Genomic DNA, 16826 nt, shown 5'->3' on the forward strand with positions numbered 1-16826 from the left:
TAGATGAATTATTTATAATATTGACCCTGATTTTATTCTATGTCTAGAGAATGTTTTGTCGGTTTCCATAAAGGTAACATTAAAATCAAAGAACATTATATTATTAATCTGATTATTCTCTTAGCTAAATTTCATATACATAAATCCAAATTTAGTAAATCTAAACATTCATTTTTTTGTATTTGAACATGAAACCAAACAATACATTAACTTGATTCTCTCCTTCGAAAACAAAAAAGGCTATTAAGATGGTAACTTTATGCCCCTCCTTTAATATATTTATCTAAATGTTTATTTTCCCTGGCTTTGTACTTATAAGCTGTTTATCCCCTGGCATCTGTTATTTTAAGATAAGATAAGATAAGATGAACCTTTATTAATCCCTGGAGGGAAATTCAGTCGTCAAAGCAGCAACATCAGCAAACAGAGTTAATCACAGGAGAGGTAAAGGTATACAAAAATTATAAAAACAGTAATAGAGATATAAAAGATACAGAGTGAATGGGTGAACATAGTGTATAAAGTCCGTTTATAAATAAATGTAGTATGTACAATAAATAAATGTAATATGTACATATGTGCAGTCTGTAAAGTGGTATATAGTGTAAAGTGCGCCAGTGGTTAGAGTCCAAGATGGTTGCAGATAGTGCATTTTTAAAGGTAGATAGTGTAGGTTTAAAGACAGATAGTGAGTGTTTAAAGTTCTAAAAGTCCTCATAGTTCTTATATGGGGGTCATCCTTGGTTGTGGAGCCTGATGGCTACCAGCATGAAGGACTGACCCAGGCGCTTTGTGTTGTGCCGAGGGGGGATGAGTCTGTGGATGAAGGTGCTCCTCATCTTGACTAGCTCATCATGGATGGGGTGGGAGGGGTTCTCCAGGATAGTGTCCAGCTTCCTCCTCATCCTCCCCTCTGCCACCACCTCCAGATCGTCCAGTTCAGATCCAACCACAGAGCTATAGCCTTCCTCACCAGCCTGTTCAGTTTGTTGGCATCCCTTGTGTTGGTGTTGGTGTTACCCCCCCCCCCCACCCCCTCCAACATGCCACGGCAAAGAATTCAATTCAATTCAATTTCAATTCAAATCACTTTATTTGTCCCCGAGGGGCAATTGTAGAGGCTCGTAGAGTAGTACAATTAACAACACAATACAGGAAATTTTGAAACATCTTGAAAGTTAAAAATACTACAGTTGGGTGAGTAGAGGGACAGGGATGGTTGAGAGTTGAGGAGCAGGACAGCCTTGGGGACAAAGGTTGCCCTTCTCCTCTGTGTCCTGCAGCCTGGGCAGCGAAGCCGGCGTCCTGCAGGGAACTCAAATGCAGGGCACTCAAATGCAGGGAACAGGACGTGTGAGGGGTCCTGTAAGATCCTGCTGGCTGACCTTAACATCTGCTACTCGCATAGGGTGGAGAGAGCTCTAACAGGAAGTCCAATAATTTTGGAGCAGACTTTGACCGTGCTCTGCAGGCGGTTTCTGTTCTAAAGGCTGATGGAGTGGAACCAGCAGGTGATGGAGAATGTCATGATGCTCTCAATGAAGGAGAAGTAGAAGGTTGTGAGGATTTCCTTGCTGACCCCAAAAGAGTTGAGCTTCCTCAGGAGATATTGCTGCTGCTGGCATTTCCTAAGGATCTCCTCTGTGTTGGAGGCAAATTTCAGCATGTTATCAAAAATTCTGCCCAGGTACTTATACTCCACAACAGTCTCTACAGCAGGGGTGCACACACTTTTTCAGCATGCGAGCTACTTATAAAATGACCAAGTCAAAATGATCTACCTACTATAAAAATGCAAAACATATATTCATTTATAAATATATTGAGTATTCTTTATATGTACAATATATGTTGGTGTACCTTGCATAACTGCATGAACCCATATTGTACAATATAACTCTGTACATTTTTTGTCATTACCTTACTCTGATGACTTGCACTGAATGGAATCAGCTAGGGATGCATAGTCCGGACAGTAGCTGCTGATAGCCAGCCTCAAGCACACTTCCAAATGATCATCAGTCAAGGTGGAACGGTATTTGGACTTAATAATCTTCATGTGGGAAAAGGCTGACTCGCATAAATAAGTGTAGCTGAATAATGCAGTCAAGGAGGTAGCACATTTCCTCATGTTGGGGTACTTTTCCTCTGTGAGTAAGTTCCAGAACTTTTTTTTTTTTTTTTAAAGCCATGCGATCTACCCACACTACCTTTGCGATCGACCGGTAGATCGCGATCGACGTATTGGGCACCCCTGCTCTACAGGCTTCCCGTGGATAGTAGTGGTGACTGCAGCAGCCAGATCTCTCTGCTTGTTGGAGAATGTCACAACCATCTTTCATGGAAAGAAAAGGACACTGGCTACTACAGACTGGTAAAACATTTTGTAATTGAACCTGTATGACCGATTTGTGAAATAAAGGCAAAAAAAAAAAAAAATAATAAAAATAGTCTATCTCCATCTCTCAGCTGTAACCCCTCCGGTCCGCCAGGTGGCGCTGTGACGGCCACCGTCACCGGTTGTTGACCAATCATCTCCGCCCAGCAGTTTGAACAAGAAGCGGGCGGCGGAGTCTTCTCATCCGGATAAACAATGACCGAGATATAAATATATAAAGATAGGGAATAGATATCGCGATCGATCATGGAAACGGGTTAAAACAGCTTAACGTTGATTAAAAGAGTTTCATTGATCAGTGTTGATCAGATTGAAGCGGTGTTATAACAGTTAGCAGCTATCTGACGGACGGGTGTTAACGTCTCCTCTGAGTCAGCACCGTTAGATGCTTTGAACACTCCTTTGCTCGTTGATATAACTATACGCTTTGGACTATTAGCACGGTTATATCGGTAGTTTCAACTATGAAGCCAGTAAAGCCGGTGTTTTTGAAGACGTACGGTCGGGAGAGGCGTAAAGTGTCCGCCTGGATCTCACCGGACAACCGCAAGCAGGCCTTCGACAGCACCCGCTCAACAGACGGAGACGCCTCCGTCTATGAACCCGCTAAGCCCCAGAGGAAGACGAGGTATGTTCAAGAGACACATGCAGCTCTGGTGAAATCGCTGCAGGCCAGGTTGTCTGTGTGCAAGTGTTTTGTATGAGCACGTTTTAATGTTGTTAATTTATGTGTTGTCTCATTTGTCTCATCTCTATGTGTTTTACCAGGTCTCCCATGTAAAAGAGATCTTTGATCTCAATGGGACTAACCTGGTTAAATAAAGGACAATACAATTAAATAGTCAAAAAGGGTTTTAATAAGGTTTTGGCTAAATACTTGGATTTTTAATGGCTTTCATTAAGTTAGACTTGACCTAACTAACCTGACCAATATCAAGACAAATATTCAGAAAAAGTCTAAGTATACATGGCTCATACTGACAAGTATACAGAAAAGTCTACGTATACATGGCTTATACTGAAAAGTATAAAGAAAAGTCCACGTATACATGGCTTATACTGAAAAGTATAAAGAAAAGTCTACGTATACGTGGCTCATACTGACAAGTATACAGAAAATTCTAAGTATACATGGCTTATACTGACAAGTATACAGAAAAGTCTACGTATACATGACTTATACTGACAAGTATACAGAAAAGTCTATGTATACGTGGCTCATACTGACAAGTATACAGAAAAGTTTAAGTATACTTGGCTTATACTGACAAGTATACTTAAAAGTCTAAATATACTTGGTTTATACTGACAAGTATAAAGAAAAGTCCATGTATACATGGCTTATACTGACAAGTATTCAGAAAATTCTAAGTATACTTGGCTTATACTGACAAGTATACAGAAAAGTCTATGTATACGTGGCTCATACTGACAAGTATACAGAAAAGTCTATGTATACGTGGCTCATACTGACAAGTATACAGAAAAGTTTAAGTATACATGGCTTATACTGACAAGTATACAGAAAAGTCTATGTATACGTGGCTCATACTGACAAGTATACAGAAAAGTTTAAGTATACATGGCTCATACTGACAAGTATACAGAAAATTCTAAGTATACTTGGCTTATACTGACAAGTATACTTAAAAGTCTAAATATACTTGGTTTATACTGACAAGTATAAAGAAAAGTCCACGTATACGTGGCTCATACTGACAAGTATACAGAAAATTCTAAGTATACTTGGCTTATACTGACAAGTATTCAGAAAGGTATAAAGTATAGTAGTAAAGTATATCTGGCTTATGGAACCCGCAAAACCCAGGATAAAGATGAGGTATGTTCAAGAGCCACTTTAGTCAGAAAGGGTTTCACAAGGTTTTGGCTATATACTCGGATTTTTAATGGCTTTCATTAAGTTAGAGTTGACCTAACTAACCTGACCGATATCAGACTCAGCATCAGCTTTAATGACCGAGTACACATGCAAGGAATTTGACAGTAATTTGTAGCTCTAAATGTACACAAGTTACACAGAAATAGACATAAAAACAAGGACAACAAATCTGAACAAAGGTAAACATAATTAATTGACAACTATAAACATGTATGTGCATATATAAATATATATACATTAAAGCCTACACTGAAATTTGTAAACAGTAAAACAGTCGTGCAGAGTGCAAAGGGTACACTATCGGTCGACTTCTAGTCTCAAAAATCTATTACTGGCCAGGCTCTTCTTCAAGTACACAATCCCCTGGCGGTTATAATGCCACGGTGCCAAAAGTGTAAAGATACGTATATCTGAACTATGCTGAAGCAGCAGTATGTACACAGTTTCTAGACACAGAGAAATACACAACAAACAATGCCACCCTGTGGACAGCTGATTTCATTTGACAGAAGTAAGTTTGCTACTAAAATACCCAAGACAACCATTCTAAGCCAATCAGTTTAAAGCATTTCCTGACCGACTTGCTCTCATGTTCGATATCGTATCCTTACTGCCCCCTAGCTAACGTGTTCATCTGTTTTTCATGCCACAGAGAGAAGAGGACTTGTGCTGTTGGTGGTAGAGCGGGGCGTGCTGCCAAGAAAAAGGCCATGCTAGGTCTGGCTGAGAAGAACTATGATGAGGAGGATACATCTTCTTTTTCTCCTCAGCCTGCCCAGCAAAGCAAGACAACCAGGTCTGTGAATAAACATGCAGCTGGATATTTTGAGTGATTTCATTAATATCCATTTTGTAATAAGTAAACTGTTTATTAATTAAACAATTATAGATTCTCAACCTGAAAATGACTTACGGAGAATACACTTTACTAATCGGATTTTATGATATTTTGTCCATCGCAGCAGCGTAAACAAAATATCCTTGAGTTTCTTTGCATCATTTAATGTCTTAAAGTTGTTTTTTTTCCTGACCTACTTGCTCATGCTCCATATCCTCCCTTGCTCATCAGTTGGTTTTAATCTTTTCTTTATTATTAGAGTGAGGAAGACTAGTGTAGCAGTCCGTCCTGCCAAGAGAAAAGCCATGTCATGTCTGACAGACTCCAGCAGTGATGAGGAGAACATCCGCCGGCCCTCTCCTCCTCGTCCTCAGCCCGCTCAGCAGAGCAAGACGACCAGGTCTGTGCACAAACACGCAGAACACATTATGAAAACACAAAGGATTGTCAGCATCTACGGAGTTTTGTGGTTTCTATTTTGGTATGTTACTACAACAGTTGACATTACTGGTAATAACAGAGGACTTGTGCATTCAAGCAGATGCTGAGGGCAGCAGCAAACACTTTTCTTTAAAAGTTTAATTTGGCTCAACTGTTGCCGTAATGTAACATCATCAGGCAAGATGCTGCTTTGGCTTATTAAATACATGCAAGCGTACATTCATGGTGGATTAATTTGTAACATGATGGTATTTTCGCTGTTTACCTTGCAGTCGTTGTGACAAAAGATCAAAGTGTTGCTGCTGTGATAACTTTAAGGAGTTGTAAAATCCTATCTGAGTATTATAAACATTCTGCGGTGTTTTGGTGTCTATTAAGAACGGCTGTCAATCAATTAAAATATTTAATCGCGATTAATTGCATGATTGCATAAATCTGAGCACGCTACAACCTAAAAATCACATGTTGCGTTAACGCATTAAAGAAATTAGTGACGTTAAAACAAAGTTAACGTGTTGTTATCACTTTAACTTTGACAGCCCTACTATTAAGCCTTCAAACGCATTAATCTAACGCCCCCACCAAAACAGCCTCCTGCACTGTTTTAATGCAATGCTGTTTTCAGTCTGAACGCCCGCTATATTGTCCTCAGTAATTGCTGTAACCATTAGCTTTCTCCCTCCTCTTCTTCTTCTTTTTCTCAGTTTTCATCTTCCTTCTGCGGGCCGCTTTGTAACCCGCCGCAGACGTGCTGCTGCCACCAAACCCAAACTCCCTAAAGCGACGTTCAGTACGCTCAACTCTTCAGATGACTTTTCTTCTGGTAAAAGTAGGATTCTTCGGCCTGCTAGGAAGAGGGTCGCCCCCGCATTTGTGTTGTCGAGTGCAGAGAACTCGGTGAACGCCGCAGGGACTGCCAGCTTTGCCACCAACCCCTTCCGAGAGATATCCCTCAATGAGCTGATAGATCACAGCCTCGGACCCTGCTCCAGGAAACCCATCTTCTGCTCTACACCCTCGGCAGGCTCCTTCAGCAAACGGCCACGCCTTAAACCCTCGTCTATCAATGATCAATCCTCCAGCCCTCCGTCCATGTCGGAGAGTTGTATAGGTGTCTTGAGCACATTCCAAGAAGACATGGATTCACTGGGGAAGCCCGTCGCCGCGCAACGTTCTGCAACACCCATTGAGCTTCATTCTGAGGAGAAGCCGCAGTCGAGCCTCGGTGAGCAAGAACCACACCTGCATCGCCATGAAGACCCTTCTGGTGATTTGTTTATGGAGCCCAAGAGAAGCAGCTGTAGCGAGGAAGCCAAAAGCCACAGTGAAGACATAACAACCGAGAATGTTGGGGACGTACCAAGCGTGAATCTGCTCTCTACAGATGACAGTGAAAGCAGCAGTCGTTTTGTGTCAGCAGCAGGAGGGTTAGAGTGGCTGATCGAGGCTCTGAAGGAGAAATGTTTGACCGAGTGCTGCACCGTGCAGCTGGAAAGAGTGGACAACCTCACTGTGTCTGAGCTATGCAGTCAAACGACATACTCATCCTGTTTGGGACACTCAAGCTCAGCCCACAGCCGGCAAACAGATGACCACCTTTCTCAGTCTTCAGAAACATCATTTCATCTTCATTTATCTGTGACGAACATTAAAACCAGCGATTATTTACAGTCAGTAAATAGTTTCGAGTCTTCCGAACATGCAGCTTCAGTGACTGACAATTCACCGTCAGCTGAACACACGCAGGAATCCATGGAGCAGTCAGCATCGGTACTTTATGTCGAATCTACCCACCACAAAGACAGCAGCGTCGAGTTTATCATGGAGACACAATTACCAGCCAGCAGCTCTGTGCAAACACGGTTCGCTGTAGCAGTAGAGGACGAATCTCTTACTAAGAAATGCACCGTTCAGCTAAAGAAAATGGCTTCACTGTCAGATGCAAACAGTTCTGAAAATGAGCATACATGTAACATCGAGGACCCAGAAGATCTCACATGTTCAGGAGAAATCACGGAGAGAATGATGGCGTCTGTCAGACAGTCAACAAACAAGAGCAGCCCGGTAGCTCAGACGGAAGAGAAGGCAGCGGTGCTCACGACGATGCTGAAGGAGAAATGTCTAACGGACAAAAGCATTGTTAAGATAGAGAGAGTGAGTTTATCACAACTGAAAGAAATTCTGCAGCTCAGAGACGCAAAGCTGAAATCCCCCACAGATGTTTCAGACTCGGCCAGTGATGACCAGACGCAGCACGGCCACCAGTCTGAGAGCGACACTAATCACTGTAACGTTTCTGCCGTGAAAGTCGACATGAAAAGGGGGAGAGGCTCAAGCAGCTCTGAAGACAAGATTGCTTCAGACAAAGAAGGAGTAAAGAACAACGTTCCCCACAAAGGAAAGAAGGCGTCTCTGGCTCCAAAAGAGAAGAAGAGGAGGAGCACGTCTACAGACCGGCCCGGGACGACCAGGAAGGCGTGTGTGAGCGGTCTGAGCGTGAGTCGCTGGAAAAACAAAAGCAGCGCCAGCACACACATGTTCAGGAGCAGAACTAAGGCTGTGGACTGCAGCATCGACGAGCTGATCTCCACACAACACAAGCAGCCGAGGGTGAGAACAATACCAACACAGCACAGTACTGCTGAAAACATTCTGTTCATTCTGAGGGCTACACCATTATGGCCAAAATGATAATCACGATTATTTTGATCAATATTGAGATCATGATTATTTATCACGACTATTCATTGATTTTAGCGGCAACATATTTTAATTGCACTTTCACATTGAAATGAACAGAGTGCTGCTTTCACTTCCTTGCTGTGCTACATTCCTGCTAATGTACAAATTAGGGCTGCATGATGTTGGAAAAAACTGACATTGCAATATATTTTTTCTGCTAAATATATTGCAATATGAAAAAATACAGCAATATTCACCCTACCCTTTTACTAGCTACATTTTTTAAAAGTTAAATGCATCAATCTGGTGCACTTGAGATCTAAATTGGGAACATTAAGAGGCTAGATAAACAATTTTATGTTCTCAATTAAATCATAAACTCATTGGTTGTATAAATAATACAAAAAAAACATCTTGATTGCCGGCTGGTGGTTAGCTGTTAGTTTAGGAAGTGCTTAATTTGATGTGCAGCAGAGTTTTCTACGAGCAGAACACACATTTTAATGTTCATTTAATTGTGGGAAGCCAAACTCGAGATTGCGATTAATATTCAATTAATTGTGCAGCCCTAGTTCATTCACTGAATGTCTATTGACAGATTTGATTGTTGGTTAGCCATTGTCAGACATAATAAGCAATGTGGAGACTTAATTTTGGGCTTTCAGAACTAACGATGGACCTTCCAACTAAATTAATAGTTTGATGAAAGAAAATTGAACTGACAAAGTATTTGTCAGCTCCTTTCAACCAGATGCTGCTGTGCACCGGTGGTACTTAACAATGTGGTTGTCGAGGACAAATTAAGTCATGCAGGGAGGTAGCACTGGAGTCTATTAATACCTCAATTCAATCAAAGTTCATCAGCCCCATTAATGATATTTTCAAGTGGTAATATTTTTTTTATATTCCTGGTTAAGAGGACGTTAAGCATCACTTTCATGTTTCTTCCTGTGGCTCTCTGCAGGTTTTATGACACAAGAACATGTTTAAACATCACCCAATTTGTCAAATATGTATTATTATCAGAGACAATGTGTGTCTATCCATTGAGTACAGTTTTCACCTGAAAGGTTCATTGTACATACATGTAGAGAGTCTGTGAGGTTAAATCATTCTTTTGGGCTGATCAGGAAATATCTGTGATTTTACATATCTGCATTAAATGTGATGCTACGTGATGCCGTACAAGCCAGGTTCTAATGAAGTCCGAGAGTCACGTCGCTTCCTTGATATACAGTAAGGCTGGTGAATGGAATTTTGTTTGTGAAGTTAATTTTAGAAACTACCGCAGCAACAAGGACACTTTCCAGATAAAGTGTCCTGGTTACTCCACAGCCCACAGAACGTTTTTGTTAATAAAAACAACCTTAACCATGACCTTGTTAGCTTTTTACCTTCATTGGAAATTAGTTCCTTAACTCTTGACAAACAACCAAGTACATATTATTGGGTTTTTCAGTGTTTTTTTTATTGCTGTGAATACCACAAAAAATAATTCTCAACCTGGGCAAATAAAACCTCAAATGATCTGCATGGCAAAGTTAAAGGGAAAATATTCTATATACATGTTTTTGGACCAACTTAAACGCTGCACACAAACTGATTTTGGTTTAAAGTGTATTGTTTTTTACTTCTACTACAATCCACCCAACTGTAATTGAATGTATTAAATGTTAATTGTTTGTGACAAACTGTGCTATCCGTCCTGTGTGTAGGAGTTGTTGGGAACCACCGTGAATTTCTCCACCCCGGTGAGAGCGAGTCGGCTCAACCTCTCGTCTCTGTTGGCTGACTTCACACCGAACACGCACACCTGGAGTCGTCTCAAAGCTGCCCTCTCTGTTCATCGCAAGAACAGGGGTAACACACACACACACACACGCACGCACGCAGAAGTTATAATTTGTCACTCGATTGTTTGGAAGTATTAATTTAATTTTAAGCTGCCTCTGTGTCCTTTTTAATTTTCCTTGTGTCTTATCCCTCATTCCCTCTCGTTAGTGCTACTCACTCCGAGCGCTTCACGTCTGTCAGCGTCAGGCTCATCTGTCAGATTGCAGTTAGCAGACACCAGCCGGGACCTCTTTGCCACACCCTTTCGAACGCCGATCCCGAAACGCCTCCCGTCACAGCTGCTGAGCCGTGATTCTCCGGTACAGTACACACATGCATGAGAAAGAGTTATGATTTTCAATTTGGTACTACTTCCTCTCTACATGCTTGGTGTTTGACTGTGAATGTGTTACACCTGATGGTGAATGTGTGTCACCTCCTCGCTCCTGTCTGTAGTCACAGGTTGTGTGCAAGGAGGATGCAGATCTGTCGGATGAAGAGAAGGTGTGTGCCGAGTGTGGCCAGCCACGCCCTCTGCCCTGGGAGGAGTGTATACTCCCTCAGCGTATGAAACAGTGTGTGAAGATCGGGGAGGGGACCTTCGGGGAGGTCTTCTCAACCACCAATTCCTCAGGAGACACTGTTGCACTCAAAGTAAGTGTGTGTGCATTACTTTGCGTGTTAGGCGCTGTATTGTTGAAGATCTAACAATGTGATATAAACCAGATTACATCTTAAGTGTAACAGTTTAAAGTGGGCTTTATGTTCTAAACTCAAGGTTCACCTACTACTTTTTTTAAAGCGCTTTTGACTGTATTCTGTCAGTGAATGAAACTTGTTTAGGTGTCATCACACAACCTAGTAAACACGGAATTTCGGTCACAAGATAACAAGTGGTTGACAACACCTGAGCATATGTCATTTGCGGAAGAAGGCTGTTGGAAACGGTTGAAAGCTCTAGGGGGGGAAAAAGCCAGTGAGTGTACCTTGAGTTTAAAATATTTGATCACATATTTGGACTTCCTAGGTCAAGTGTGAATCTCCAAACCAATGCCAAAAAGCCACATAGTTCAATGATAAAGATTTGTTATAAATGTTCACATACACCGATCAGCCGTAACATTATGACAGTATGGGCACCCTGTGGGCAACAAACTGCGATGCGCTTTGTGTTCTGATGCCTTTCTATCGGAACCAGCGTTATCTTTTTCAGCAATTTGAGCTACAGTAGCTCTTCTATTGGATCGGACAACACGGGCAAGCCTTCGCTCCCCACGTGCATCAATGACCCTTGGGTCTGACCCTGTCGCCGGTTCACCGGTTTTCCTTCCTTGGACCACTTTTGGTAGGTCCTGACCACTGCAGACCGGGAACATCCCACAAGAGCTGCAGTTTTGGAGATGCTCTGACCCAGTCGTCTAGCCAGCACAATTTGTTCCTTGTCAAAGTCGCTCACATCCTGACGCTTGCCCATTTTTTCTGCTTCTAACACAAAGTTCAAAATGTTCACTTGCTGCCTAATATAGCCCACCCACTGCCAGGTGTCACGAGATAATCAATGTTATTCACTTCACCTGTCAGTGGTCTTAATGTTATGGCTGATCGGTGGTATGTGCATATGTGTGTGTATTCTGCAGTAAAACAGTGTCTCTTGTCTTGACAGATCATTCCAGTAGAGGGCAGTGAGAAGGTGAATGGAGAGGACCAGAAGACCTTTGGAGAGATTCTTCATGAGATTATCATCTCAAAGTAAGTAGTACTGCAAGCTACTCTATTTGCTGGGATACTATAATATAGGGGGGGGGGTGTCATAAGCTCTGAATGTTTCAATAAAGTGATGCCTAATGATGGGAAACCACATGAGAGGAGTTCAGCTAAACAGCATGGTGTGTTTTTCTGCCAGGGAGCTGAGCAGCCTGAAAGAGAAGCAGCAGAATAAGACTCACGGGTTTATTGGGCTCAACGAGTAAGCAACTCTCTGTCTTTTTGTCTCTTAGTTAGTCTTTTGTCTCAGTAGTTTTGAGTGTTAATGTGACTCGACTTGTTCCCTCGCAGTCTCCACTGCGTTCAAGGCTGCTACCCTCCAGAGTTCCTGAATGCTTGGGACACCTTCGACCAGCAGAAAGGCTCCGAGAACGACCGACCAGGTCAGTGAGAGAAAAGCCTGTTTCATGTTAGCTATTACCAGATGGTCTGTCTTTAACAGGGGACAAAAATCTATCTGTATGTGTTTGTCTATTTCACTGGATCTCTGTTTTACTCTCTCTCTCTGCGTAGATTTCTTTGAGAAGGATCAGTTATTCATAATCCTGGAGTTTGAGTTTGGAGGCGTTGACCTAGAGAACAGCAATGGAACGGTAGGAACACCACATCACAATGACGGCCGCTTGATACCTCCCCGCTGTGCCGTACGGTGTTCTGCAGTGTCCAATCCAGTTCATGGAAACGTGCTCTAATTTGTATTTCTTTTTTGCGACATTTCAATAGTTTGCATAAAATTCGCTCGACAGTTGAATAGAAACACGACTAGTGACTGCTCAAAGCATCTCTCTCGCTCTGAAAAAGCTGAAGCTAGCACACTGAGACGGAGCTTCAGCCCATTTGGGAATATATGTTTAAAACTACAAGTGCAGTTTTCTTGCGTATGGCCTGAAATTCTTTTCAATACATTGCAGTTGAGTGTGTCTGCTTTTTAACTTCTATGACTTTTAAGTTGCCAGTTTCACTACTGCAGCCAGAGTTTCGAGTACTCTGTCCTCAAACAGAAGCATCACACTCTACTCTCATTACGCTTGCATATTAGCTGTAAAAATGTGCTCAAACATTAATGAAGAGAGTGCATGCATAAAAATAGTAGTCCCTTGAATTGAGTCATTACAACTTAATGTCAGTTAGACCTTAAATATGTATGATGGAGATAATGCTGAAAGATTGAAGAAGAAGCTGAGCGTCTAAAAGAAATGCTTAGCTTCTGCAAATGCAGTATTTTAATTGGAACAACTGTATTTTTTTTCTAACCATGAGCCTATAAATTGTTTGTGTTATTGTGGTGTGAGTGTGCAAATGCAGTCTTGTAATTCAAACCTTTTATTGTGTTGTCAAGCTGATGTCTTTGGGGGTAGCGAAGGGCATCCTTCATCAGGTCACTGCTGCCTTGGCTGTTGCTGAGCAGGAGCTACACTTTGAACACAGGTAGAGTGCACAAAAACACACACACACACACACACAAATAAATCATAGCAACTGTGACTGTCTGCGTGCATCAGGCCTTGAACACATCGAGCAGGACGAGACACCATGCACAGTATATAAAGTCTATAAAATGTCCGTCACAATTTCCCAGAGCCCAAAATGATGTATTAAAATGTCTTATTTTGTCCGACCAAATGTCCAAAAATGCATATAGTTAATTTATAATCATAAAAGACTTGGAAAACCAGCAAATATTCACAATTGAGAAGCTGGAACCAGATCATTTTGGCTTAAAAGGTTGCCAAAACAATTTGTTAAAATATTTGCTGAATATTTTTCTGTCAGTCGACTAATTGATTAATGACTAAAGCTCATAATGACCTCCTCTGGATTTCTGTGTTTTTAATGGATCCATAAAGAAATCAAATCAAATTGATTCATGAGATATTGTCACCACTATGGCTGCAACTAACATTTTTTTTCACTGTCGAGTAATCTGTCAATTATTTTATCGTTTAATCGATTAGTTGTTTTGTCTATAAAATGTCAGAAAATGGTGTAATATGACGATCAGTGTTTCCCAAAGCCCAAGATGACGTCCTCAGATGTCTTGTTTTGTCCACAACTCAAAGCTATTCAGTTTACTGTCATAGAGGAGTAAAGAAACCAGAAAATATTCACCTTTAAGAAGCTGGAATCAGAATTTTAGCTTCTTTTTTTTCTTTAAAAAATTACTGAAAATCAGATTAATTTAATAGTTGAAAACTAATCGATCAATTGATTAATCATTGCAGCTGTAGTCACCACAACTTTGCATTATTATTGAAAATGTATACATACAAACAGCTTCCATAACACTGGTAGAATAGAATAAAATGCACAACCAGATATGATGTGAGGAACGTTCAGTGACAGGTGGGAAATGTGGTATCAAACTGGTGTTGTAAGTCAAAGCAGTGACGCAGTTGGCGGTGTATTTGGTGTCAGTGTGACGGATGATTTGTTGGTATCTTGTAACAGCAGCGTTGTCACCCTGTGGTGTTTTACTACAGGGACCTCCACTGGGGCAACGTGTTGGTCAAAACAACCAAGCAGAAGACGGGGAGCTTCCTCCTGAACGGAGCAGCCCACTCTCTGGAAACTAAAGGGGTGCTGGTCCGCATCATTGACTACTCTCTCTCCAGACTAGAAATCGGTCAGATGTTGTTGTTTTTTTATTAACCTCCCCCTTGTCATATTTTGTGCTCAAAAATATTTCCCTGTTAAAATCATGAAGAGTAATAAGAAGCATATGTTTTGTTCTCTCCAGATGATCTGACGGTGTCCTGTGATATCTCGGAGGACGAGGAGCTTTTCATGGGCCAGGGAGATTACCAGTTTGAGATCTACAGACTGATGAGACAGGAGAATGGGTCAGTGTGCATTTATGTGTCTGTGCCAAGTTCAGAAACACCCAGTGGGCCATGTAGCTGGAGTTTCTCTGGGCTTCACATGGAGCAGTTAACAATGCACATATAAAAACAACTATATCTTATTATACACATATAATAGGATTGATGTGTAGGGTAACAGGGACAAAATTTGGATTTCTTAGTGATTTTGGCTTGAATCAATATGTCGCCCAGAAATACCAGTCAGTTGATTTAATTTAGAAATTCCAAACACACAGGCTTTTCTTATTGTACACCCTTAATCTAACCAAACATCTATGGTTTCTATGATGGGATATGTGTTTTATAAGAGTCATCCAGTCTGACACTGATATTTCTTTTAATTGTTCATTGTCTTAAAGGACCACTGTGTAGCAGTTCCCTATGTAGATATGAAGGGCTCATTCTAAGCTAACGAAAACACAACGATTCTTAGTTTCAGGTGATTTATACACTAATGAAAAACAGTTATGAATATTATATTCCATTTCTGCCAATAGATCCCTCTAAATCCTACACACCGCTCCTTTAAATCAGATATCACTCTCATTTCTTGTGGATATTCCTGTTCAATTTACAGTATTAAAATAACATCTCAGAGTTATTGTGTTACTGATTTATTCATACTATGCCGTCTTTTTGATCTCAGGAACAACTGGAGTAACTACCACCCCCATACCAACGTGCTGTGGCTCCGCTACCTGTGCTCCAAGCTGCTTTCCATGAAGTACCGGGGCTCAGGAGGGAGGGGCGCCAAGGGCATGCGAAAGGAGCTCACTCGTTTCTATGACAACGTCCTCCAGTACAGCTCTGCCACCGAGGCGTTGCGAAACTGCCCCATGTTTCAGTAGTATGTGAGCACTGAACACATGAAGTGTTTATTTTAGTATGAAGGAAGGTACAACGTGTCCGGTTCATCTTTTAGTCCACCTGAGCTCCGACATGTAAAGACGGTTGTTTTATAGAACTGTCACTTGATAAAGGTTATTAAAATAACAATTTGAAAATGATGTATTCATGTGTCTCACATTTTTTTTAAGTTTATTTTATGCCTGTTCTAAGCTGCATATTTTTTTATAATTGATTAGGTCTACTTGTCATTTTTATGCATCCTAAATACATAAATACTGTCTATGTGGAAAAAATATTCTTACTCAATAAATTATAATCTGATTTTTAACACCATCTGAAAGTGGTTTTGTGATGACAATTTTTACAATCTAGATAAGTACTGAAGCAGTTTTTTAAGAAAATTAGTTTCCAACTGTTTTGTTAATAGACAAATCAACCAAAATGCCACACGCTCTCTGGTTCCAGCCTTCAGATGTGAGGAGTTGCTGCTCATCTCTGTTGTAAACTGAATGTCTTTGCGATTTCACTGTTGGTTGAACAAGCAGTTTAAAGATATTTAATAGATTTGATTAAATTCAAAAAGAATTACAGATGACTAACGAATGATAAGGAATCTAATTGTCAGTTGCAGCCCTAATCAAGATACCACAATACAGTATGTGAACATACCAGACTCCAGATCTGCAGAATCCATCCATCCATCCTCCGTAACCGCTTATCCTATTCAGTGTCGCGGGGGGGGGAGGGAGTCGATCCCAGCTGACATTGGGCGAAGGCTGGGTACACCCTGGACAGGTTGCCAGGCTATCACAGGGCTGACATATACACACCTACGGGCAATTAAGAGTCAACAATTAACCTGACCTGCATGTCTTTGAACTGTGGGAGGAAACCGGAGAACAACTCTGCAACCCTCTTGCTGTGAGGCGACATTGTTAACCACATGACCACCGTGCCGCCCTTAATCTACAGAATCAGATCTCAAAATGTCAAAATATCATGAAATTGTAGCCTAATATACAGTTCTAATAATTCTCTAACAGTTTCCAGACAAACTTCCTGTTATGGTGGGTATAAATAAAATGAAATACACCTAATAAGGGTTCTGAATGTGTTGCGATTCTGCAAACAAGTTAAAACATGAAACATCTCAGTTGTTTGAGATCAATAAAATGTATCTTATCTCAGGGAATGGCGATATGACAACATATAAATCGTGAGACATACTATTCATACCGTGGTGTATTAGGCCAGTGTGGA

The 16826-nt window shown here is 41.1% G+C and overlaps 1 protein-coding gene across 2 annotated transcripts; it reads left to right on the forward strand.

The window, feature by feature from the left end:
- The first annotated feature begins 2546 nt into the window (after positions 1 to 2546).
- On the forward strand, positions 2547 to 15723 carry haspin (histone H3 associated protein kinase). Of its 2 annotated transcripts, none has more exons than XM_074630092.1 (15): positions 2547 to 3026; positions 4951 to 5094; positions 5396 to 5536; positions 6282 to 8187; positions 9975 to 10119; positions 10261 to 10412; positions 10549 to 10746; positions 11756 to 11841; positions 11996 to 12058; positions 12148 to 12239; positions 12370 to 12449; positions 13196 to 13284; positions 14337 to 14479; positions 14594 to 14696; positions 15364 to 15723. In XM_074630092.1, exons 1-15 carry the CDS (start codon positions 2863 to 2865, stop codon positions 15563 to 15565), a joined length of 3708 nt encoding a protein of 1235 aa, XP_074486193.1. In that variant the 5' UTR covers positions 2547 to 2862; the 3' UTR covers positions 15566 to 15723. The 2 variants fall into 2 exon arrangements, with proteins under 2 accessions (XP_074486193.1, XP_074486194.1); XM_074630093.1 differs by having other exon boundaries at positions 9978 to 10119.
- The last annotated feature ends 1103 nt before the right edge of the window (positions 15724 to 16826 follow it).

This window comes from Sebastes fasciatus, chromosome 3, assembly GCF_043250625.1.
Source record: "Sebastes fasciatus isolate fSebFas1 chromosome 3, fSebFas1.pri, whole genome shotgun sequence".
Taxonomy (NCBI): Eukaryota; Metazoa; Chordata; class Actinopteri; order Perciformes; family Sebastidae; genus Sebastes; species Sebastes fasciatus.

What these genes read in the sequence shown, in the direction of transcription:
- haspin (XM_074630092.1), top strand. Translation starts at nt 2,863, where the DNA reads ATGAAGCCAGTAAAGCCGGTGTTTTTGAAGACGTACGGTCGGGAGAGG. An exon ending in GGGTTTATTGGGCTCAACGA is followed by an intron (nt 12,059 to 12,147) that starts GTAAGCAACTCT and finishes GTTCCCTCGCAG; the next exon opens with TCTCCACTGCGTTCAAGGCT. An exon ending in TCTCTCCAGACTAGAAATCG is followed by an intron (nt 14,480 to 14,593) that starts GTCAGATGTTGT and finishes TGTTCTCTCCAG; the next exon opens with ATGATCTGACGGTGTCCTGT.